The following is a 24,536-nucleotide window of genomic DNA, read 5'->3' on the forward strand; positions in this document are numbered from 1 at the left end:
TTTGAGGAAGTAACTGAAATCCCTTTTATTTTTGCTTGCTGACTGTCAAGAACTTTCTAGTGACGCATGAAAAACAAGTGTCCGCCTAGGGGGACGTTCAGAAGATTTTCTTGGCAAAGAAAATTGTGTAAGAGGTGCACTCAATCAAGTCCAGCTGAAGGAAGTGGGGCTGGATTGGCTGACCCACACCTGCCCCAAATGACACCTACAGGAGAAGAGCACAGTGGAAGAAAAGGGAGCAAACAAAACATGATGTTCTAATTTTCCATTTACTGAGAGATTACCTTTTGAAATGAACTTCTGAAGCCTCTAAGAGTGATTAGAATTGTTCTGTGTCCCACCCACCTTAACCCTTATGTTAACTGTGTTTCCCTAGGTTCTTGACAGATGCTTTTTACCAGCATGGTCCTGTATTAGCGTGAACGCCAGGAGGAAGAGTCCTCGTCCTCGCGCATCTTGGAGATAGAGCCCAGTTTCTTCTTAAAGTACTACTTGTAAATTGACAGCCTTTTGCCCTGTAGAAAAAGGTTAGAGAGCTCTAAAATAATCTTCTTTGGAACAACTAATTTTGCTGTTTTCAGATAACAATTACAGAGAGCTTCTGGAGCTGGAAAAAAAAAAAAAGTAAAAAAAAAAAAAGAAATCACCCAGCACTAGTGCACAGGTCAATTTTAGGTGAAGAGCCTAGGATTTGTCTAATGGAAAGTTACTCAATCCAATAAATGATACTAATAAATGGCTAATTCTTTCAAGTACATTAACGTTAACCTAATTAGGTTTCCTTTGTTCCAGATGTAAATGAGGTAATCAAGTCCAGCCAGTCAGGTGTTACTTGCTTTTCTTAAATAACACTGTTTCAGGCTTCCCTATCTTTGAACACACTGCTCTCTCTTCTGGAAGAGCCTTCACTCCCTCTTTCATCTAACTACCACTTGTCCACGAAATTCACCTTCCCAGGAAGTTTTTTTCCTAACCCCCTGTATAATTCGTGGTCCCCCATATGTGTTCACTTAAGCATTCTGTATCACACTTTTCACCCTGGACTGGAATAACCAGACTACACCTTCCTTGAGATCAGCAACCATGTCTTATTCAACTTTTCATCCTCCAAGATGCTGCAAATACAGCATCAGGCACACGATAAGCAGTGAGTGCTCAGGGATGACGCAAACCCCCATTTTTTCTCAAACATGTTTTATTGAAGTAATTTTGATCAGGTTGATACCTAAAGAAACTGACTTCAGTGTTTTGAGAAAAGTAGGCCTCTTTTAGTAAATTCACTGAACCGCTACCTTGGTCAAGCCACTTCGTTCAGTGGATATTAAGGGTCTATCACGTGGACCTTCACTCAGTGGATGTTGAGGGCCTACCACATGGACCCTCCTCATTCAGTGGCTACTGAGGGCACAGAAATAAGCCCAGAAGTCTTGTTTTAAAGAGTTTATAATCTAGGGAAGAGGATAGGGATAGATAATTTACTTCTTAGAGGAAGTGAACAGTACATTTTTGAGCAATGTGAGATTTATGTATCAGAATATGTACAAGGTCCTGGAAATCAGGGAAGGAGTTACATCTGACACCATCTGAATGAACTTCAGTTGCCGATGCTGTTGAATCAGGAGGATGCAGGGTAGGAAGACAAGAGTAGGTGGTATTTGACCTGGATTTTGAAAGATGAGTAGGAGACTGATGTGTACCTTGGCGTGTTGTTAAAGATAACAAGGGCTCAACAGTGGTTAAAGCAGTAAGAACAGAGTTTATTCAGGAACTATTGCAATAGGGGAAAAGAAACCTGAGTATACAACTGGGCTCAGTTCCCCTATTGCAATAGTTTTTGATTAAAATCTGTTTTTACTGCCTTAACTACTGTCTGGTTCTGGTTTTCTTTATGGGAGGAGAGGGTGCTGACTCAAGGCATTTCAGGCTGAGGCAAAAGAATGAACAAACATAAAGAGGAGTAAAGCAACTGAGGGAAAAAGTAAGTAATCTAAAGAAAATTGAGCAGTCAAGGAAAACAGGAATTCTCTGCAGCCAGAGCCTCCAGTAGTACTGCACAAGCGCTGGAAGATGAGGAAAAGTAGGCTTCTTTTAGCTTAGAAAATGCTGTGTTTTCCTATTTAAATGGGGAAAGTTTAAACAAAATTGCTTGAAAAGTTATGCCAAGAAGTTGGGACTTTATACTGTAGAGCCAGGGAGTTTCCAGAAAGCTGTGCAGTACTTTATAAAGATGACTGTGGTCTCAATAGATGTTAGGCTGCATGAAGCACCAGGAAGCATCTCCACTCCCAGCCTCGCTTTACTCATTTATAACAAGAAAAAAATATGGGTCTTTTGCTGTCTTAGGTCCCTTCCAATCTTGACAGCCTGCTTCCCCGAGGTACCGCTTCCTTCCTTCCATTACCTGGGCCCTGTGCCTCACTCCCTCCTTCCTTCTGATCTTGGTTTAGTTTCTCTATTCCCGGGCCTTAGGGGCTTTTCGACCGGTAGATAAATGGGGGGATGGTGGGGACGTTTCTGGAGTAAAACGAGTCTCTCCTCCGAGGCCCTTTGTTCCCTGCAAGCACCACCTCAGTAATGCCCACGTGTAGGGCGCGCTATGGAGCAGGGAGAGGAGTTTCCAATTGCATGTCCGTCCTAGGTCCCTTTGGGGTGGCTGGACGGCCCTCCCCACGGCCAATCAATCATCCAGGGAGGGCGGCAGGAGCCCGCCCCTCGCGCGTCCCTGGTTCCCAGAGAGACAAAAGCCTTTGAGTCTCGGCAGCCAACGAGCGCGACCGCGACTCTCCGCAGAGCCTGGGGGCGGATTCGGACGGCCAATCGGCTTCTTGAGGAGTCCCGTGCCCGCCGGCCCAGGGCCGAGAGACTACAGGATCCCAGCCTGCCCGGCGAGCGGATTTGCCCGGGGCTGGCCAAGCGAGCTGGGAGGCGGTATCACGTGAGGCGGCCCGGACCACGTGACCCGGCAGCCCGGCCCCCGGCCCACTCGCCAGCTCCGCCTTTAAGCCCGCCACTCGGTGGGTCCCGCAACGCTTGCGAGGTCCTCCCGGCGCTCCCGGCTGCTGGGCCTACATGGACGGCGCGCGGCCGCGGCTGGCCTCCCAGGTAGCCGTGGGGAAGGGGGGGCGCGGGCCCGAGCTCGCGGAGACCCCTTTCGCCCCTGCCTTCTCCTTGCTCCCCCTTCCCCGCGGGCCTGGCCGGCGCGCCCTGTTACTCCTGCGCCCTCCCTCCCGCCCTCCGGCCCGGGTCCCCCGGCCCCCCGTCCGCTGGGCGCTGCATCCGGGCGGGTGATGGGGCGGCCGGCTCCGCACCGTTAGCGCCTTTGCTAGCGTTTCTTCCGAGGAGGAGGGGGGACGGGGTTGGGAGAAGGTCGGGAAAGTTTTCCCTACTCCCTCTCTTTTTTGAGCTTCAGGGACGCGGTTTTGCTCGTAGCTGAAGTCTGTCTCTGCTCTCGACGCTGTTTGCGTGAGAGGAGACCTCCCCTCCGACTCTCCCGGTCCTCCCTCGGCCCTTAGCATCTCTTCCTCGCCTCCGAATGTCACAAACTATACTCTACGCTGTTTCCCTTTCCCCCACACCACGGAGTCCACCAAGGGGTTTCACTTAATAGGGACTTTTATCCAGGAGTGCGATGAACCGAATGAAAAGACATTTCTTGTCCTGCCTCGGGTAGACTACCTATTCTATTATATTTGAGATGAACATCTAGGCACGCTCTGGTCTGCTCTCGTAAGTAAGCTTTTTGTTTATATTTATTTGTATGTGAGACTCTCCGAAGTCATCTGCTGCAGAACTCTGCACCTGGGGATCACAATTTTATAAAGCAATATTATAACACTTAACCCCCCCCCCCCCAGGTTCATAGTCTTATTTGTCTTTGGCCTTTTCTTTTTGGGGGCAGATTATAGCCCTTGGAGGCAAATACTATGAGTTGCTGAAGCTGGTGTGCGTTGTGAGCTAGTAACATGAAAATACCAAGGTATGTAATGCTGAAAGTAATGGAAAAATGATTTAACCCCGACAACAGTTTATAGTGTGCTTTAGATTTTAGAAAGTATCCATTTGAAGTGGGCGCTGGTGAATTTCACCTTTTTAAGCTGCTTTCAGGGTTGAATATGTAACTGTATATTTAGATTCTATTAATATAGCAGTTGATCTGTGGAATGGGTATCTTTTAATCCATTGTGAAAGTACCAGTCCATTTATTAATACTTCTAGACAGGTCCTTTTTTTCTACCCTCCAGCGTTTCTCTTGAAGAGGGGATATTAATCTCTTAAGAGATTTCTTCCACGGTGGCTTTTATGTGTGATCCAAATGATCAAGTTCTGAGAACTTCGGAAATCAAATAGCCATAAAAACCAATGCAATCAAGTTTGTAGCTTTAAAAAAATTCTTTTAAAATTTTTAAAGCGTTGCCTCTGTGGTCCAACAAGAGCTTGGCTACATCTTAATAATCAGCAGTTCAAGCTGAGGAGTCTGAGACAGTGTCCTCCTTTATCTGAAAGAGTGGGAAAGGTGAAACTGCAGGGAAGTCAAAGACCTTTATTATTATTATTTTTTTGGGGGGAGAAAGCATCGCTCTTTATTTTTTAAAATTTTTTTGAATTTTATTTATTTAATTTTTAAGATCTTTATTATTATTATTATGCTGTTCCTTCTGTGTGTACTACATTAAAGAGTAAGACAGGCATGGGAAACAAGGTTTGGACCCTCAAGGAATCTAGAATCCAAGCAGAAGCATGAAGAAGAATGTACATTACATGTAATTTATATCATCTAAAGATAACAAGTTAATATTTTGGGGTGTAAGCCCTTTTTTTAAATTTATTTATTTTTGTCTGTGTTGGGTCTTTGTTGCTGTGCGCGGGCTTTCTCTAGTTGCGGTGAGCGGGGGCTCCTCTTTGTTGCGGTGCGCGGGCTTCTCATTGCGGTGGCTTCTCGTTGCAGAGCACGGGCTCTAAAGCCCAGGCTCAGTAGTTGTGGCGTACAGACATAGTTGCTCCGCGGCATGTGGGATCTTCCTGGACCAGGGCTCGAACCTGTGTCCCCTGCATTGGCAGGCGGATTCTTAACCACTGCGCCACCAGGGAAGCCCTGGGGTGTAAGTCCTTTTTATGAGACAGATTTACTGGGTTGCTGTGTTCAGATAGTGAGATTCCAGATTGTAAGAGATACTGTGATATCCAAATCTAGTTCATTCCTGAGCCTAGGAGAGCCAGTTACAAAAGTTTGAGTATTGAAGAATTTATCCAAATCTATTTGCTTCTTGAGTTATAGAGTTTGGATAGCAAGAATTCAAATAGTTGGGGAGACCTCTATGTTTTCTAGTATTAGATATACTTTAAAAAATGATATCATACTCATGCATACATAATATATTGTAAAGTGTGAAATGACTTCAGAAAATGATGAGTCTCATCTGGGGAAGATTATACTCAGACCGTTCCTGAAGGATGGTCTCTATTTATCCCACAACCCCAGAAAAGATTCCATGGCTTTTCTAAGCTTAGCATTCCATGGGGGAAAAAGAATATTTTGCCCAGGTATTCTTTTTCATGCTTAAGAAAAAGTTCTAGTTTGGGAAATAGACAAAGTCTATCCCCTCTCTAGTGCTTCAATCCTGAACTCAAGTGGTATTGTGTAAAACATTCAGTAATACTGTTTGCAGCTGTGGTAGAGGTGTTTTCCAAAGATGACTGCCAGCAATTCCTCCCATCCCTCCACTACTGCTTCTCCTCCCATCAAGAGATGCCGTCTGTTTCTGCTCCCTCTGAATCTAGGCTGGCCTTGTGACTGCTTTGACCAGTAGAATGTGGTGGAAGTGATGTGTGCCAGTTCTGGACCTAGTCCTTAAGAGGCCTGGCAGCTCCAGCATTTACCCTCTTGGAGGCCAACAGCGTGTACAGAGGCTTGGGCTGGACTAGGTGGAGAAAGAGAGCCCACCTGAGAGAGATATGCGAGCAAGGCCTGTTTCAGCCCTAGTTAGTCAAGTTCCCACTGCCTGTGACCCCAGCTGAGCCCAATCAAAACACAGAATTGAGAGAAATAGCAAATTGCCGTTGTTTTAAGCCACTGAGTTTCAGGAATGACATATTACTCAGCAAACGGTAACAAACCCTGGGTATAAATGTGGTTCACATGTAAGTCAGTTCCAAGATGGGATCCCCGAGCACAAAATTGTGACCAGCATATGCAGTGGCATGCTTTAAAGATAAATCTCTAAATGAATTAAATCTTTACTTCATATTAACATAGGGATGTGCTTACTGAATTGATTAAACTGAAGACTGGCTATGTCGACTACTAGGTAACTGGTTAAGTCAAAAGTCATTTTCTTTTGTGTAGTTGGTTATTATTTGTATATATGATTGTTACTATCAGTCTTAACACTTGGTGATAGGAGTATCTGACATATTTTAAAGGAATTGCCAATTGTTGAGATGACAGATGTGTGGTGTTCCTTGCAGTTTGCCATTTGCTCAATTTAGCACCATGCTTGTAGTCGTAAGTCTTGACAGTACAGACGTAAGATCTGCAGTGAACGCATGTCTTGAGAGGTGCTTTGCTCTCAAGGGTCAAGGAGAGTGAATCTTATGCACACTGTCGTTTCTAATGGATATGTTGCAGGACTTTAAAAAATAACTGATGGATTTTTCAGGGGCACTTCTTCCTGCCTTTAAATGAAAAAGTTCTCTGAGCAACTTTCCATTCCAATTCTGGTTAGTTCGGTTTAAAAAAAACCCAGAAAACCAAAAAAACCTCTTTTGTTGGAGAAGAAAAGCTCACAGGAGATCAAATGGATGCCTTTATAGACTTATGGTCTCCAACTCCCCCCGGGCTCTGTCTTAGCATCTTTTTAGGTTTCCCTGGTCAGTGCTCTTTCCCATCCTCCCTGGTGGCTGCTTCAGACTTGAGACCCTTGTTTTTATTGCTTCACCCCATTTTCTGTTGCTACCTCCCCTCTTGTTCTCAACAGTAAGCCTTCCATCTCCCTTCACTGGGAGAATTGGTGACCTCAGGAGAGAATGCCCTCAAATGCAAATCAAACCCACAATGACCTACCACCTCACACCCACTAGGATGATTATAACGATAAAGACAGACAATAATTAGGTGAGGATATGGAGAAATTGGAGCCCTCATAAATTGCTGGTGGAACTGAAAAATACAGCCTCTTTTAGCAGAGTCTCAATAGCAGAGAGAATGCTAAAGAAAGAAATTACCTCCAACCTCTGGTTCCCCAACCTTTAAACTCCCTTTCATCGTATCTGTCCTTCTCTTGTGTTGTGTGGAAGATTCCCCATCTTTCTATAGCTTATGTGCACCTCTGCTTCAGATCCCATTCCCTAGTCTTTCTCAGAAACCTCATTTAGTTATGTCCTCTCCTCTGTCTTTCTACTGACTCCTTCCCAATAACATTTAAACATTTTCAGGTCTCTAACATGTTTGGAATAAAAAGATCATCCAAAATATGTCCTTCAGCTCCAGCCCATTTTACAGTTACTACCCTCGTTCTCCTTTTTCCCTCATAGTCAAATTTCTTTTTCTTTTTTTAAATAAATTTATTTATTTTTGGCTGCGTTGGGTCCCCGCTGCTGTGCGCTGGCCCCCTCCAGTTGCGGCTAGCAGGGGCCATTCCCCGCCGCGGTGCATGGGCCTCTCATTGCGGTGGCCTCTTCCGCTGTGGGGCACGGGCCGTAGGCACGTAGGCTCAGTAGTAGTGGCATGCGGGCTCAGTAGTTGTGGCTCGTGGGCTCAGTAGCTGTGGCTCGTGGGTTCTAGAGCGCAGGCTCAGTAGTTGTGGCGCACGGGCTTAGTTGCTCCACAGCATGTGGGATCTTCCCGGACCAGGGCTCAAACCTGTGTCCCCTGCATTGGCAGGCGGACTCCCAACCACTGCGCCCCCAGGGAGGCCCCTCTTCACAGTCAAATTTCTTGAACAAGTTCTTTCCATTCACTGTTTCTTCCTCTTCACCTTTCGCACGCTCTCAACTTGCCGCAGCCTGGCCTTGTCCATCCACAGCCTCACTGAAACTCTTCTTAAGGTCAGCAACAATTTTTGTTAAATCCTGTGGACCTTTATCCGTCCTTACCTTGTTTGGCCTCTCAGCCGCGTCCGACACTGACACTGCCTCCTCTGTGTGATGCTCACGCCCCTGGGCTTCTGTGTCACTGTTCTCCTGTATCTTCCTATTCTGCCTGTTCCTTCCGTCTCTGTTATGGAGCACCCATTGTCCCTTTGCTGTCAGAGTTCCTTTGAGTTCTGTCCGATATCATCTTCTCTTCTTACTCTACACACTTTTTACTGAGTGATCTCATGCCAAATTGCCAAATCTCCAATCCAGATCTCTTTCTTTTTAAAATTATTCTTTTTATTGAAGTATAGTTGATTTACAAATATTGTGTTAGTTTCAGGTGTACAGCAAAGTGGTTATACATATATGTATATATCTATACAGATCGTTCTTGATCTTCAGATTTATAAATATCTATTGGACATACCTACTTTTTTTTTTTTTTGCTGTACGCGGGCCTGTTGCTTTTGTGGCCTCTCCTGCTGCGGAGCACAGGCTCCGGACGCGCAGGCTCAGCGGCCATGGCTCACGGGCCCAGCCGCTCCGCGGCACGTGGGATCTTCCCGGACCAGGGCACGAACCCGTGTCCCCTGCATCGGCAGGCGGACTCTCAACCACTGCGCCACTAGGGAAGCCCTGGACATGCCTACTTTGATATCCCACAGGTAGCTAAAGGTAAAATGTCCAGGGTAGAATTCCTCATCTCCTCCTGAAACTAGCTGTGTTCTCTCTACCATAGTAAGTGGCATTACAGATCGCTCACTGCCTAAGCTGAGCATCTGAGTGTAAGCCTTGGCTCTGCCTTTTTCCTTATCCCGCTCCCTCCTCCCATTCAGTCAGGTACAGAATGCTTTTGAGTCTGCCTGTTTTCCCCACTTGCATTTCCCTGGCATAGGCTTCCATTCTTTCTTTCCTGGTTCCTGCAGCCGCCTTAGGCTCTGAGTATGTCTCCCCCATCACCCCCATCTAGTCTGTACATTCTGCCAAAGTATCTTTCACAGACATACATACCTGATCACGCCACTTCCCTGTTTAAGATCCTTCAGTGGTTATGTGTTGCTCTTTGGATAGTCTTAAGTTTTTTGGCTACAACTGTGCTGAATTTCTTTCAGTTCCTCCACCAGACTTTTACCTGGCATATATGTTCACTGTTCCAGGTGCTTGCCTTCTCTTCAGGTACTTGACACTTCCTGATTCGGGTGATTCAGTAGCATCCAAACCTCCCGGTCAGAGCATGGCCACACTGTGGTGAGCATCTGTTTATGTGCCTAGACCCCCCGATCACATGGAAGTTCTGCTGGAGGTGAGAGGGTGATGTTGGCTGTGTGTCATGTTTACCTAGAGGACTTTCAGTAAACATTTACGGAGTGAATATAGTGTGGTTCTGCCTGTCTATTGCTGGAATTTTAGTTTGGCTTTAGGCCATTACAGGGCACAGTTGATACTTTTCATGCAGCAGAGACTAGTAGATGAAATCACTTCAAAGATGTCCCGGTAGGAGAGGTTCATGATACCATAAATAGGTTTGAACTTGGGCCCCTCCATTCCAGCCTTGGACTTATTAGGAAAATAAAATGAACTATTATTGTGTTCTATCCATTTCTTTAATTGTTGACCCATCTATTTTTATGTAGTCTATTTTGCAAAGTCTGTATGTTTGGTGCAAAAAAAAACACAAAACCATAGAAGAAAATTATTTGTAATCATGGAGGTTTTTTTTTTCTGGTTTCCTTTTGAAAATAAGTGTTTTGTAAAAGCAACATAGTCAGCTTCACAACCCTGAATGTTATTCTTTTTTGTTGCTAATGCTTTTGCCACTTGGGTTGTTTGCTTTGCTAACCCGAACACTTGGCTTCAGTAAAATTTTTTTTGTCACTTACAATGAGTGGTCAGATTCCCGACTTCCTAGAATTGCCTAAAGCTTCTGTGCAATGAAATGAAAGCAGCCTCTTGGATGATGGGGCTTAAGAATTGCTTCCTGAAGCCATTGTTGCAAATTGTGCTTCGAGTTAAGTAACGTGGTTGGTGGTTGGGAGGTGACAGTAGTCTTCTTAAATGAATGATGAATTTGAAGGAAACTGATGAGGCAAAGGGGAATCACAGTGAGTGTTAGGAAATTCTAAGACAGCAGCATGTGGTCTTTATTTTATTTTATTTTCCGGTACGCGGGCCTCTCACTGTTGTGGCCTCTCCCGTTGCGAAGCACAGGCTCCGGACGCGCAGGCTCAGCGGCCATGGCTCACGGGCCCAGCCGCTCCGCGGCATGTGGGATCTTCCCAGACCAGGGCACGAACCCGTGTCCCCTGCATCGGCAGGCGGACTCTCAACCACTGTGCCACCAGGGAAGCCCAGCATGTGGTCTTTAAATGAAGCTAGGAGGCTTACCTTGTCACCTGTACAGCTGCATCTTTATGAAGGACGGCAGAAACTCCTCTGGAGAATGCTACATTCTTAGAGTCCCTTAGTCTTTGTGGAATATGTCAAGTATTCAGGACATTCTTTCGTTTTCATTCTTGCAGTACAGTAATATTGCAGAAAAGAGAAGTGGATGACAGCTGTTCTACCTGTAACAGCATCAGTGTCTCAGCAAATCTCTGAAACTTTGCTCCTTTGATGTAGTTATACCAGAGAATAGGTGAAATAGTTTTAAAGTGTATTTTTATTTAAAAGACTTCTAGGCCGATTCTTTCAGAGGCTTGTCTGGACCTGGGAAATACATTTGGTGTCCAAATCAGAATTGTAGCATCTGCTCAGTCTCAAAAAGCTCATCAGAATAAGTATGGAGGAAAATGCTATGAGTAACATGTGGCTCTTCTGTAACTTGAGAGGTTTTTTGAATTGCTTTTGCTGTAGCGTGGATATATGACATAATGAGTTGTAAAGTTGTGCCCCAGAAGTTTACCCCAAACCCTATTCCTGTTTCCTCTGTTTGAAAGTTTTCTTAGAATTGAAATATAATGTACTCAAAAATAGGGAAAGATGGCCACACCCTTAAATCTTTTGTCTTCAAATGGGAACTTCTGTTGGTGAAAAAGGAAGAAGGCTATGAAAAAGCACTTGTTCCTGCAGGAAACCCAGATGGTCTTCACTGAGGAAATGCTTACATTTTGTCATATGCTTACAATACTGAGAATTTGAGTTCTGGGATTTCATGTAACAGTTTTCTGGGAGACATAATTTTTATATAGTAATTGTTGTGCACATATTTTTTTTCCATTCGCATGTATCACGTGGGCTATATGTTTGCATGTTGCATCTCATTGCTTGCTTAGTTGTTTCACTTGCATTTGCATTCTAGGTTTCCACTTACTAGGATTGACTTCCTGTTAGTCCTGAAGTTCCTCAGAGGCAGGGGCCATGATTGTATTGCTTTATGATTTCCCCCAGCATTATTGTATATGGGGTCATTGTCAGAAGAATTAATATATACTATCATTTTGTTCACATTATCATAATGGTAGAGGTTTTTTTTGGCAAGGCATCTTAGACTTTATCGGTAGCTCATTAACTATAAATTCCTATTGTAAGGTGGGTTAGCAACTAAACTGGTAAGTAAAATCATCACCCATCCAGTTTATGAAAATAGAGAAACCTCTATTAGGAATCTTCAGTTTATGTGTAAGTGCTTTAATTAAAGTTCTTTTGCAATTAAAAAATCATTTTTCATATTTCACATTGCTGTTTCAAATAGTCTAAACCTGGCTATGGCTTATATGCTGAGGAACGTACAGGCCATTTTCAATGGATTGTCCCAACATTCAGAGTCCTTCCTGTTTCCTGTGAGGATATCAGCTTCCAAGATAAAGAATGATACAAGTTCACTTCATGCCCGAAGGATGACACCAGAAAAGCAGTCAGAATCTCGGGGCTAACCAGTTCTGGGTTGCTCACTCTGTTTTGACCTCTTTTCCTTAGCAAGCTCTTAGGTCAGCAGAACATGGGTTAGGAGGTGTAAAGTCTCATCAGTAACATGAGTCTCCTTTGCGCCAAATACACCTGGTTAGAATTTGGGCGTCGAGGTCTCTGTGAAGCCACGTGCTGGCTTACGAGGCAACCCTAAATTTCTGGTATTGTTTAGTATTGAGACCATTATTTCATCAAAAACAAAGTTTTCCTATATTATTTTCTTTATTTCATGTTGTTTTTTAAACTCTCTAGACATATTCAAATATATTTTTGCTGGATCAGTAAAACAAAGCCTTCCCCTCACCCTCTCTTAACACTTGGTTCTTAGGGGAAGGGAAAACAAATGTGCTCTTAGAGGGTTCAAAAGATTGGCTGCTACATTGCTCCTTCAGTCTTCCAGTTCTAGATGTAGATTTCTAAAGTTGGAAGGTCTGTGTTTGTCCTCTTGATTGAATTTGCTTTCAGAGTGTAAAATGAAATAACCTTTTCTTCCCCATGCCACCAGCTCTCTGAGGGACAGTGCCAGTCGCTAGGAAAAGCCATCCCAGGGAATGGGATATAGATCTGTAGTACTAATGGACACAGAGTCAGTCTGTGGGAACACAGGATGTATTTTCAAGTGCCAAAGAAAATATGGAGATCCAAGTGGGTTGGCATATTATCCTTTGAGAGCATTAAACTCTTTTCCAATCTCTGCTTCCATTTTTCTTTTCTGTTCTTCTGTCCTTGCTTTATCTCCATAGAGCAAAAAAATCATTGATTCACCTGTTAATGCATGAGTGATAATTCAGTCTGAACGTGTCAGTGCTATTTATGAGAAAGTATTTCCTAAATAAAATAATGAATAAAAATAATGCAAAAAAGTCACTATCTCATTGAACTTCACAAGTTAACTACTTAACATAACTGACATGCTAATTACAACTCATTTTTATGATTATCAATCAAGCCCTGGAAGGACCTGTTCATCGAGGCAATTCGTTTGGTCTAGTTTGAATTGCTGTAAGTTCTAAGAAGGTGATATTTCTTTTAGAAATGTTCCATTCAGAATTTCCCTAATCTGAGCTTGCCTTCCCAAGACAGAATTATGATTATACTTTCCCAGAATTATTTTTTAGGTCTGAAACTTCTACATTTAATTTTTAAAAATGCATCTTTGAGTTTATTAATACAGGCTTGATAAAAGCCCATGGGATCATTATTTGATTTTTAAAAGTTGTGGTAAAATATACATAACATTAAATTTATCATTTTAACCATTTCTGAGTATACGGTTTAATGACATTAAGTTATGCCAGTGTCATCGTTCTCAGTCTCCAGAACTTTCTCATCATCCTGACTGAAATTCTGTATCTATTAAATAATAACTCCCCAAACCCATACCACCTAGGCCCTGGCAACCTCATTCTACTCTGTCTCCGTGAATTTAACTACTCTAGGTACCTTGTGTAAGTGGACTCATACAGTATTTATTCTTTTGTGTCTGGCGTATTTCGCTTAGCATAATGTCTTGAAGGTTCATTCCTATTGTACTGTGTGTCAGTATTTCATTTCAAGGCTGAGTAACATTCCGTTGTAGGTAGATACCACATTTTGTTTATCCATTTATCTGTTGATAGATATTTGGGTTTTCCATCTTCTGGCTGTTGTGAATAATGTTGCTTTGAACATTGGTGTACAACTATCTGGAGTCCCTGCTTTAAAATCTTTACACTAGGAGTGGAGTTGCTAGATCAAATGGTAATTCTATGTTTAATTTTTGAGGAGCTTCCATAATGTTTTCCATGTTGGCTGTACCCTTTTACATTCACACCTTCTACATTTAAGTTTATATTAAAAACTCATTTTACAGATTTGCCTGAAACATTCTGCCACCCTAGGTTGTGAATTGAAAACAAGAATACCTCTTAAAACTTTTAACAGCTTAGGGGGTAAGCATAATTAAAATAACTAAGCTTTAGTTTCATTTAAAATACTTAGGACAGGAATAAAGATGCAGACGTAGAGAATGGACTTGAGGACACGGGGAGGGGGAAGGGTAAGCTGGGACGAAGTGAGAATGGCATGGACGTATATACACTACCAAACGTAAAATAGGTAGCTAGTGGGAAGCAGCCGCATAGCACAGGGAGATCAGCTCTGTGCTTTGTGACCACCTAGAGGGGCGGGATAGGGAGGGTGAGAGGGAGACGCAAGAGGGAGGAGATATGGGGATATGTGTGTAGGTATAGCTGATTCACTCTGTTATGCAGCAGAAACTAACACACCATTGTAAAGCGATTATACTCCAATAAAGATGTTAAATAAAATAAAATATTTTTGATCACAAAGTGTATGTTACAGAAATTTGGAATATATTTAAACAGAAGAAAATATCACCTCTAATCTCTCCAATGAAGTACATTTTGGTGTGTGTATATCCTTTTTCTTTATACGTTATACTTAAAAAAATTGTATTCACGTAGTACACATTGTTTTTTTATATAAATTTATTTATTTTATTTTATTTTATTTTTGGCTGCATTGGGTCTTCATTGCTGCACGCAGGCTTTCTCTAGTTGCGGCAAATGGGGGCTACTCTTCATTGTGGTGCGTGGGCTTCTCATTGCTGTGGCTTCTCTTGTTGCAGAGCACTGGCTCTAGGTGCATGGGCTTCAGTAGTTGTGGCACGCGGGCTCTAGAGCACAGGCTCAGTAGTTCTGGCGCATGGGCTTAGTTGCTCCACCGGCATGTGGGATCTTCCCGGACCAGGGCTTGAACCTGTGTCCCCTGCATTGGCAGGCGGATTCTTAACACTGTGCCACCCAGGAAGTCCCAGTACATATTGTTTTATAACATACTTCAGTCTTACAGAGTACTTTTGGTTTTTGTGGGGTTTTCGGTTTGTTTTTGTTTTTTACTTGAGAATAAGCACATAGTTTAGCTTTTTGTTAGCATCTTCCCTTTTGATGCACAGTAACATGGGAAGGGAAAACATTGGATTATCTTTCTTTAGGCACTTGGTTAATTACTGCTGAATCCTACTAACTTCTTGAGTTGCTAGCAGTAAATTTGTTGCTTGGCCAGTGTTACTGCCTTTGTTGTTCTCATGCGTTCATAAATCCACATAACTTCTTCCTTACATGTTTAACATAAAATTGTAGATTTTTATAGAACAGCTTTTTGGGAAACTCAGGCTCAGGAAGGTTATCATGGTTACTTTTGATTAAAAGTAAACCTGGGGGGCTTCCCTGGTGGCGCGGTGGTTGAGAGTCCGCCTGCCGATGCAGGGGACACGGGTTCGTGCCCCGGTCTGGGAGGATCCCACGTGCCGCAGAAAGGCTGGGCCCGTGAGCCATGGCTGCTGAGCCTGCGCGTCCAGAGCCTGTGCTCCCCAACGGGAGAGGCCACAACAGTGAGAGGCCCACGTACCGCAAAAAAGAAAAAAGTAAACCTGGGACTAAAACCCAGTCCTCAGCAATCTCTGTCCTTTCTACATCTTTTCTATTACTTCTAAAAGCATTTAAGACAATCTTCTTACCATACAAAGAACATTTATAAATCAAGAACAAAGAAAAGAATGGCAGTCCAGTAGGAAAAATAGGGACTTTATGTAAAAGAATGGCACCTGGACTCTTAATCACATGAGACCGAGAGGTGAAGGGTACACATGCTGGCTCCGGGTGGCGTGGCTTCAGGTCCCGAATCTGCCACTTACTAGTTTGAGCAAACTCTTAAAGTCTCTTTACCTCCATTTCCTTGTCTATAAAGTGAGGATTAAATGAATTAATAAATGTAAAGTACTTGGAACAGTGCTTGGCACATAATACTCAAGAAGTGTTAGTTGTTATTGTTGCTATGACTGTGATTGTTTTTAAAAAATTATCCCAACCTCACTCATCATAAGAGAAATTAAAGTTTAAACAAAACTGAGACACCGTGATAACACACTGTGAGCAAGGCTGCAGGTGAAAGGGGCTGCCAGCATGGATGGTTCTTTTATGTATTGGTACTGCTTTAGTAGAGGACAATTTGAAATAGCTATTAAAGGTGAAACAGCTATTAGACTTGGACCCTGCTATTCCAGTTTTAGGAATTTATGTTAGAAACATATATTAAAAAGACATGTATATAATGTATGCAAACAGTAGTTTCAGTATTGTTCATGTTAGCAACAGACTGGAAGTGACTTAAATGTCTCCCAGTAGAAACAGGTAAGCTGTTAAATCGATGTCATGGAATGCTCTGTAGAACCATTGAAAAGAAATGAAGTAATTCTTATATGTGCTAATAGGAATGATTTCAAAGATGTACTGTTAAGTGGCAGCGGGGGAAGCTTCCACACACTCACACATATAATGCTATGTAAGTCTACACTGTGGAAGGAATTAGAATCAACTGTTTCAGTGGTTTCCTTTGAGGAGTGGGTTGGGGAGGGATGGTAGAGAGACTTACTTTCCTCTATCCTTTTGTACCATTTGAAACAAAAATTTTTTAACATGTTTATGTATTAGTTTTTACCCTCCCCGAAATCCTTTATCTCTTCCCACCAACACACACACACACACGCACGCACGCACATACATACACATTCATGCACACTTTTCAGAACATTCAAATGTTAGTCCAGGAGTCTGGCTATGCAGTGAGAGGGACCAGCCTGTCCTGATGGTGTTTAATGCTTATTGAATATGCGCTGTGATCCTTGGGGTATTGCAAGCATCTGGTCCTTGTCATCCAAGCTGGTGCTGATGGATAAAACCTCCCTCGGCGGTGGAAACTGAGGCCCTGGCTAAGTAAGCCCAAGCCCCAGGGATCTCTTCTGTAGGTACTGTTGGAGGTTCTGAGGCCAGAAAGACCTTGGCTCGCTTGGCTAATTTTAGAGGTCTGAAAAGAGGGTGGGCGGGAAGGAACTTCCCGAGTTATTATGAGTTATGTAGCCCATTAGGAAACCCTGGTTGTGTTTATCAACTGCTTGGTTCTGTTTCAGTTTCCAGAGGTGAGAGCCAGAATGGAAACTCACTTGGCATGATAGGTTTTGTGCTTTGTGCAGCCCCCTGGACTTTCTAGAAATACTTTTTAACTCTCGAAGAATTGGAACTATGACCAGGATTCTTTGTGTAAAACTTCTTAAACAGTTCAAATTTAGAGTTTTGTGGAAATTTATACATATCTCTACATTTTATAGGGTGCTCTTTAAGCTAATTGCTACTTGCATGAAATCTGTAGTCATCAGCTCTGACACCAAGATGAGGGTGAATTCTCTTACCCTTGTTCATGTAACTTTTCTCCGTGTGAAATGAAATGTCCATGTATATATGTGGTCATATAAATTAGGAATAGAACATAATACTTTCTTTTATGTTTTCATCCAGTAAATCTTAGGCTACTGCTTCTTAATGTTTTTGCCGCTCCAGGCTATCTGAGGGATGTCCCATTTCTATCATTAAACAGTGGCTCAGTGTGGCAGTGATTTTCTACAAGGGATGAGGGTCTTTCAGGGCATCCTGTGGGTGGTAGTGGGAGAGTAGGGAGGTAGAAATAATGATTCTGATTTTTATAACACACACACACTCCTAGTTGAGAATTAACTACCTTAGACAAATGAGTATTGTAACCTTTAACTTTATCTCAGTACCCTGGAGGGGAAAATACCTGACAAGACCTTGGTTTCATCTAGTTGGCATGTCTTCTCTCCATTGTCTGCTGTCGGGTTGCACATAAACATGTATGTGACAGATGAGCACTGACTTGTAAGTGGGCAAGACAGACAGTTGGTTCCAGCACGTTGTTCCTCCCGTTACAGGAAAAGGCACAGGTTTGAAGGTAGAGGAAGGATTGGACACGTTGCTGGGGCAAGTGAGCGATCCATTTAACCAAAAGTAGGTGGTTTATTCTGAAATTAGCTTTTGTTTCCTTGTATTAACATTGTCTTTTTTTGTTCTAGTTTAGTGGTTATTTAATTTTTTATTTTGGAATTTTGTTTGTTTGTTACAGCAGAGATGTCGGCTTATTTTTAGGAATTACTTGAAACCAGAGTCATGGTGGATGTAGGAAAGTGGCCAATCTTCACTCTGCTCTCACCTCAAGAAATTGCATCTATTCGGAAAGCTTGTGTCTTCGGCACCTCAGCCAACGAAGCACTGTATGTTACTGACAATGACGAGGTAAGCATCTCTCAAAACCCAGGGCTTAATTTTAGGGCTTATTTGGGGTTGAGCTTTAAAGTGTGCATTGTGAAGACTGAGAAAAAGTGGGGCATGAAGAGAGCCTAAAATCCAAAAAGATGGTTGTCTTTGATAGAATTTGTCTTTTCTTTCAGTTTCTTGATTTAATACCCCTCATCCCTACTACTGTTTGAGTTTCATAGTATAGCCAAATATTCTAAAACTTTAGTCAGCAGACGTTGAATGTTTCTTTTTTCTTTTAATAGATTTTATTGATTGATTGGTTGCATTGAGTCTTCCGTTGCTGTGCGTGGGCTTTGTCTACTTGCCGCGAGCGGGGGCTACTCTTCGTTGCGGTGCGAGGGCTTCTCATCGCGGTGGCTTCTCTTGTTGTCGAGCACGGGCTCTAGGCGTGCAGGCTTCAGTAGTTGTGGCACATGGGCTTCAGTAGTTGTGGCTCGCGGGCTCTAGAGCGCAGGTTCAGTAGTTGTGGCGCACAGGCTTAGTTGCTCTGTAGCATGTGGGATCTTCCCGAACCAGAGATCGAACCCGTGTCCCCTGCATTGGCAGGCGGATTCTTAACCACTGCACCACCAGTGAAGCCCTGAATGTTTCTTAACAACCATGTCAGTCTCTTCCTAGCTACTGAGCTGTCAAACTGAGTTTTAGTGTGTCTTATATTCAGAGTGGAGAAGGGACCTTTTGTGTAAATGTAGGCCAAGTGACTCAGACAGAACTATTTGTTTCCCAGGTCTTTGTATTTGGACTGAACTACAGTAACTGTCTAGGAACTGGAGATAACCAGAGTACACTTGTGCCCAAAAAGCTGGAAGCCTTATGTGGAAAGAAGATTAAGAGCCTTAGTTATGGGAGTGGACCGCATGTTCTTCTCAGCACCGAAGGTAAAGTGGGAATAAGTCCAGCTTCTGTTTGTGGGAAATCGAGCAGTTAATTCTAAGCTAAGGGGTGGTGGGTTTGTATCAGATATTGGATTTTGAATGATCTGTGTCTTAATTTCTGAGCGGAAGTACACAAAACAGGTAAAAGTTAAACACTTCAGGCTCCCTCTGGAACAGCCATAGGATGACTTGCAATTTAAGCAAACTTTTGAGGCTTTCGACAACTTATGTAAAGTTGTGGAAGATGAACTATAGCAGATGAAGTGGTCCTTCAGCCTAATTTTTCAGTGAATTGTTGTAGCAAGGCAACGTCCAGGTTTTACTCGGTACTTTTTTTTTTCTTTTTTTTTGGCTGCGTTGGATCTTTGTTGCTGTGTGTGGGCTTTCTCCAGTTGCGGCGAGAGGGGTCTCCTCTTCGTTGCGGTGCATGGGCTTGTCATTGCAGTGGCTTCTCTTGTTGGGGACCACGGGCTCTAGGCACGCGCGCGGGCTTTAGTAGTTGTGGCTCACAGGCTCTAGAGCGCAGGCTTAGTAGTTGCGGCGCACAAGGTTAGTTGCTCCGTGGCATGTGGGATCCTCCCGGACCAGGGCTCAAACCCGTGTCCCATGCATTGGCAGGCAGATTCTTAACCACTGTGCCACTAGGGAAGCCCACTTGGTACATTTTTAAAAACACAGTTAGTACTGGTTTTCCTTGTGTGAATCTTGAATTCAAGAAATCTCAGTTCTTTCCTTGGCATTCGTGTGGGTGCCATATGGAAAGAATGTGGGGTGGATTCTTCTTTTCCTCTCTGCCTCCCCAAGATCACCAGAGGGGCCTGCGCATTCTTCCTTGGTGATTTATCTGTACTGTGGGCACCCAGAGCTCTCTGAAAATCTGTTGTATATAACCCAGCTTCTTCCCTTTATGTTTTAGGCACATTAGTTCTTGCTCTCTAGCCTTTTGTTGGGTAAACTGTAGGGCGCACGTGGGAGCGTTTGCTTCTCCGCCTTTCTGTCTCTAGCCTGGGGAATCACAGCTTCTTTGGATGTTGCCGTGGGTCTTGGTATTGAGCTTTTTAACAGCCTTTAACTTACATCTGAATCCACTCCCAAGTTCTCCACATCTTTCTCAGGCTGTGAGATCCAGATGTGAGCATGATTGTCTGGTAAGAGTGGAACTGGTGTGGAGTATAATGAGGTGATTATCTTGCCTCTGCATTGTGTCATCATGCCTTCCGGCATCACACGGGGTCTTTCAAGCAGTTGCTTCTTTGCAGACTGGTTCAGCTTGTCATCCATTGTGACCTGATGATTTAATGTTTTCCTAACACATGTTAATTTTAATGAGGCATTGATTTCTGACCATAAAATACTGAAGCAGTTTTTTCTGGAGCAAACATACAGAAACACATGCATTCGGATTCTTGGTTTTCTTCAAAGTAATGACCTTGGGCAACTATAACTTTTCTTCTGGAATTATTTTCAGAGTCCAGATCCTACAGTTTTAACTGTCTTGAATGTTACAATTAAGATATAAATAAACATAAAACACAAATATAAATAACTGTTGTTTTTTTTTTTTTTTTTTTTTTGCGGTGCGCGGGCCTCTCACTGCTGTGGCCCCTCCCGTTTTGGAGCACAGGCTCCGGACGCGCAGGCCCAGCGGCCATGGCTCACGAACCCAGCCGCTCTGCGGCATGTGGGATCTTCCCGGACTGGGGCATGAACCCGCGTCCCCTGCATCGGCAGGTGGACTCTCAACCACTGCATCACCAGGGAAGCCCAAATAACTGGTTTTCTTGTGGGAATAGTCTTCTTTTTGTTTTTAATTCAGTTTTGATTGTTATAATACATTTAATACAACATACATATGATACATGATATATAGGATGTTTAATGTATGTATGGTACATATATTTGTGTGTATTTTATAAGTATTACAAATAGTCACATAGTTTAAAAACAGTTTAACACTTTAAACCATCAAATAGTATATGGGTTTTAGTAGAAAACAGGACTCTGTCTCACTCCTCCTTACTCTTAGAAACTGCTATTCAGGTGGAATTACTTTTTAACTCCTTCAGGTGTTTTTTTCTGGTATTTACTCTCATATTTTTAAATTAACATGCTTATACTGCTATTTCTGAACTTTTTTACTTTAGATATTATCCTTTGACTTTTTGTAACAGCAGATAGAATTTAGCTCTCTTTCTCCTACCTTCCCTCACCTTATTGCGTCACTATAGGGATATCACCACTTTGGTTAAATCAGTATTCAGTGTTCACATTACTAGGAGTCGATAAGTATTATTTATAGCTGAGCCATCTCCTTTCTTATACAACTGTTTGTTTTCCTGGGCTTACTTGTTTTTCATAAATGTATGCTGGAACTCTTCTATAGCGCAGTATTTTTTTTTTTTTAGCATCTTTATTGGAGTATAATTGCTTTACAATGTGTATTAGTTTCTGCTTTATAACAAAGTGAATCAGCTATACATATACATACATCCCCATATCTCCTCCGTCTTGTGTCTCCCTCCCACCCTCCCTATCCCACCCCTCTAGGTGGTCACAGAGCACCGAGCTGATCTCCCTTTGCTATGCGGCTGCTTCCCACTAGCTATCTGTTTTACATTTGGTAGTGTATGTATGTTCATGCCACTCTCTCACTTTGTCCCGGCTTACCCTTTCCCCTCCCCGTGTCCTCGAGTCCATTCTCTAGTAGGTCTGCATCTTTATTCCCGTCCTGCCCCTAGGTTCTTCGTAACATTTTTTTTTTTTAATTCCACGTATATGTGTTAGCATACGGTATTTGTTTTTCTCTTCTGACTTACTTCACTCTGTATGACAGACTCTAGGTCCATCCACCTCACTACAAAAATATGGAATGCTTCACAAATTTGCGTGTCATCCTTGCGCAGGGGACATACTAATCTTCTCTGTATCGTTCCAATTTTAGTATATGTGCTGCCGAAGCGAGCACCAGTATTTTTTTTTTAATTTTTAATTTTATTTTATTTTTGGCTGTGTTGAGTCTTCGTTGCTGTGTGCGGGGTTTCTCTGGTTGCAGCGAGTGGGGGCTACTCTTCGTTGCAGTGCCTGGGCTTCTCATCGTGGTGGCTTCTCTTGTTGCAGAACATAGGCTCTAGGCGCGCAGGCTTCAGTAGTTGTGACGCGCAGGCTCTAGAGTGCAGGCTCAGTAGTTGTGGCGCAAGGGCTTTGTTGCTCTGCGGCATGTGGGATCTTCCCAGACCAGGGCTCGAACCCGTGTACCCTGGGTTAGCAGGCAGATTCTTAACCACTGCGCCACCAGGGAAGTCCCTATAGCACAGTGTTGCTTCTGGGCACCTCTGAGCATATCAGTACATCTCCGGAGTGTTCTATCGCCCTACTCTAGCCTGGACTGGTCACTCTAGGCTGTTGCACAGCCGTCGGCCTAAAACTTCATTTCACCGTCATCCTCGGATGTCCCTTCTTTGTTCTTTCTGGATCCTTTGTCCTTTCTGGATCCTTTGTCCTTTCTGGATCCCCTATTTTTTGTGTCGTGTGTCTTCCTCCTTGGATTATACCCTCATTTGGGTGAAACACATCCCTAGTAGCTTCTCAAGGAAGCAGGTGTGAGAGAAATCTTTGAGACACTGTTTTAAAATGCCTTTATTTTACCCATGCCATTAATCAGTGATTTGTCTGAGCAAAAAGAAAAAAAAGGTACAGTATTTTCTGTTCCAGTCCTTTATACTATTTTGAGTATTTGCCTCTACTACCTGGTATGCAAGGCTCAGTCCAGAGTAAAGGATCTCTTCCTGTTAGGACCCCATTTATAGCCCCTGAGGCTACTGGCATTGCTCCAGTGTAATCCCCTTGCTAACTGTGCGGGAGGCCTTCCCCTTGGGGAGTTTTCCCCATAGCCATCTGCAGTCCCTGGCTCTCTTGTTGACAGAATGGTTCTTGTTGGCATTTTGTGCCTCTCAAAGTGCAAGAAAAATATGTCTAGATTCAACCCACCTCTGCATTGCTGCAGCCCCACCGTGCCCATTCATTCCATGGACCCAGGTGGCCGCGTCAAGGGAGTGCACCAGATGGTCCACTTGGTGGTTCCAGTCAGCTTCTTGTGATGGGCATCAACATGTCCTACTTTAATGTGCCTCTTAAATTCCCAGAGTGATTTCATAGGGCCATGCCCCATGTGGGCATCCCTTTAACAGTCTAGTTTCCATTGCTCATCTACCTGACCATACAGCCAGGCTATTGGCTATAGCCCATGAGTTGGTAAAGACCCAAACATACGGGTTTTTACCATTGCTTAATTCTTCCATCACTGCTCGGAAAACAGCCTGCGGTTCAGCCCACTGCACTGATTTATTCTTGACTCCTTCAGTCAGTCTTGCCATCCACTGGTCTTAATGTGGGCGCTCTCCAAATGGGATATTGTCCATTCACCTTGGAACTGTGTCTGTAAAGCAAGCGGCTCTTTGGTGTTCAGTTAGAGCTTCACAGGGCATGTCCACAAGGCAGTGGGTTCCAGCAGCTCCTCAGGCAGCTCCAAAGTCGGTCCTAGATGAAAAGAGGCTCCCTGCTCACGCCTGTCTGCATCCCCCCAGCAGCACGCTCCCCTGTAAACCATTTCTGTTTTATTATGAAACTCTTCGGGTCACCGCCTTTCTTATTAGAGGGCTTCTCCGACACCACCCAGGATGTTATGGGCATCTGAGGTCTCATGATTATTTTGTGTCCTTCAATCACTGAGGCAGTCTCAATTAATGCCCAGGCTACTAATTTTCTCTCAAATGGTGTGTACCAGACAGCGGCATCTGGGAATTTTCTGGTCTAAAATCCCAGTGGTCACTGCTGGGAGGTGCTCCCGGGTTTGCCATAAGCTCCTCTTGCGGAGTGCAGGTGGCAGATACCCTCAGAATCATATCTGATGGGGCCGTAAAGCCCCGTAAGCCCTGGGAGAGCTGCCGCCCTCTGCTAATTCAGACACGGGCTGCTCTTGCGCAGGTCCCCACTCAGATACAGCTGTCTTTCGGGTAATCTTATAGATGGGAGCTAGCATGGTTTCCAGATGTGGAAGATGTATTCTCCAAATGCCAGGTAAACCACCCAAATGCTGGCTTGCTGCTGCTGCTTTGGTCCTAGGGGTGGGTGGCGACAGCAGTTTAGTTTAGCCTCTGGCGGAATGTTCGTCGTGGCTTCGGCAGGTTATTCCTAAGAATTTTACTGTTGGGGAGGCCCTGGGACCTCTGTGGGATTTATTAACCAGCCCCAGTGGGTCATGTGTGTCACCATGGCATTCACATCACTCCTTGCCTGCTCTTCAGTTTCCAACATGGTCATAATGTCATCAGTATAGTGTATGATTGCACTTGAGACCTGTGTCAAGTCCAGATCCCTTCTGACCAAATTGTGATCGTAAGCTTGTGAGTTCAGATAAACCTGTGATGACACAGTAAAAGTAAACTGGGATCCTCCCCACATGAAGGCAAACTGCTGCTGGCTTTTTTCTGAGATCGAGAAGGAAGCACGTGCA

The 24,536-nt window shown here is 43.6% G+C and overlaps 1 protein-coding gene and 1 non-coding gene across 11 annotated transcripts in view; one reads left to right on the forward strand and one right to left on the reverse strand.

The window, feature by feature from the left end:
* Positions 1 to 2,988: 2,988 nt before the first annotated feature.
* The window catches only part of RCBTB1 (RCC1 and BTB domain containing protein 1), a 108,800-nt gene continuing 87,252 nt past the window's right edge, over positions 2,989 to 24,536 (forward strand). For 2 of the 10 annotated variants that reach the window (XM_059996165.1, XM_059996166.1), the window contains exons 1-3: positions 17,765 to 17,840; positions 17,956 to 18,125; positions 18,877 to 19,027. In XM_059996165.1, coding sequence (XP_059852148.1) covers positions 18,000 to 18,125; positions 18,877 to 19,027 — 277 coding nt within the window. In that variant the 5' untranslated portion in view covers positions 17,765 to 17,840; positions 17,956 to 17,999. Of the gene's footprint in view, positions 3,103 to 3,421; positions 3,727 to 17,761; positions 17,841 to 17,955; positions 18,126 to 18,876; positions 19,028 to 24,536 lie in introns of those variants that run through there. The other 8 variants (XM_059996171.1, XM_059996168.1, XM_059996170.1 and 5 more) reach the window with 8 other exon arrangements.
* On the reverse strand, positions 21,883 to 21,989 carry LOC132413975 (U6 spliceosomal RNA). The gene has a single exon (XR_009516859.1). It is a non-coding gene; the product is annotated as a U6 spliceosomal RNA (small nuclear RNA).

The sequence above is a fragment of the Delphinus delphis genome, chromosome 18 (genome assembly GCF_949987515.2).
Source record: "Delphinus delphis chromosome 18, mDelDel1.2, whole genome shotgun sequence".
NCBI lineage: Eukaryota > Metazoa > Chordata > Mammalia > Artiodactyla > Delphinidae > Delphinus > Delphinus delphis.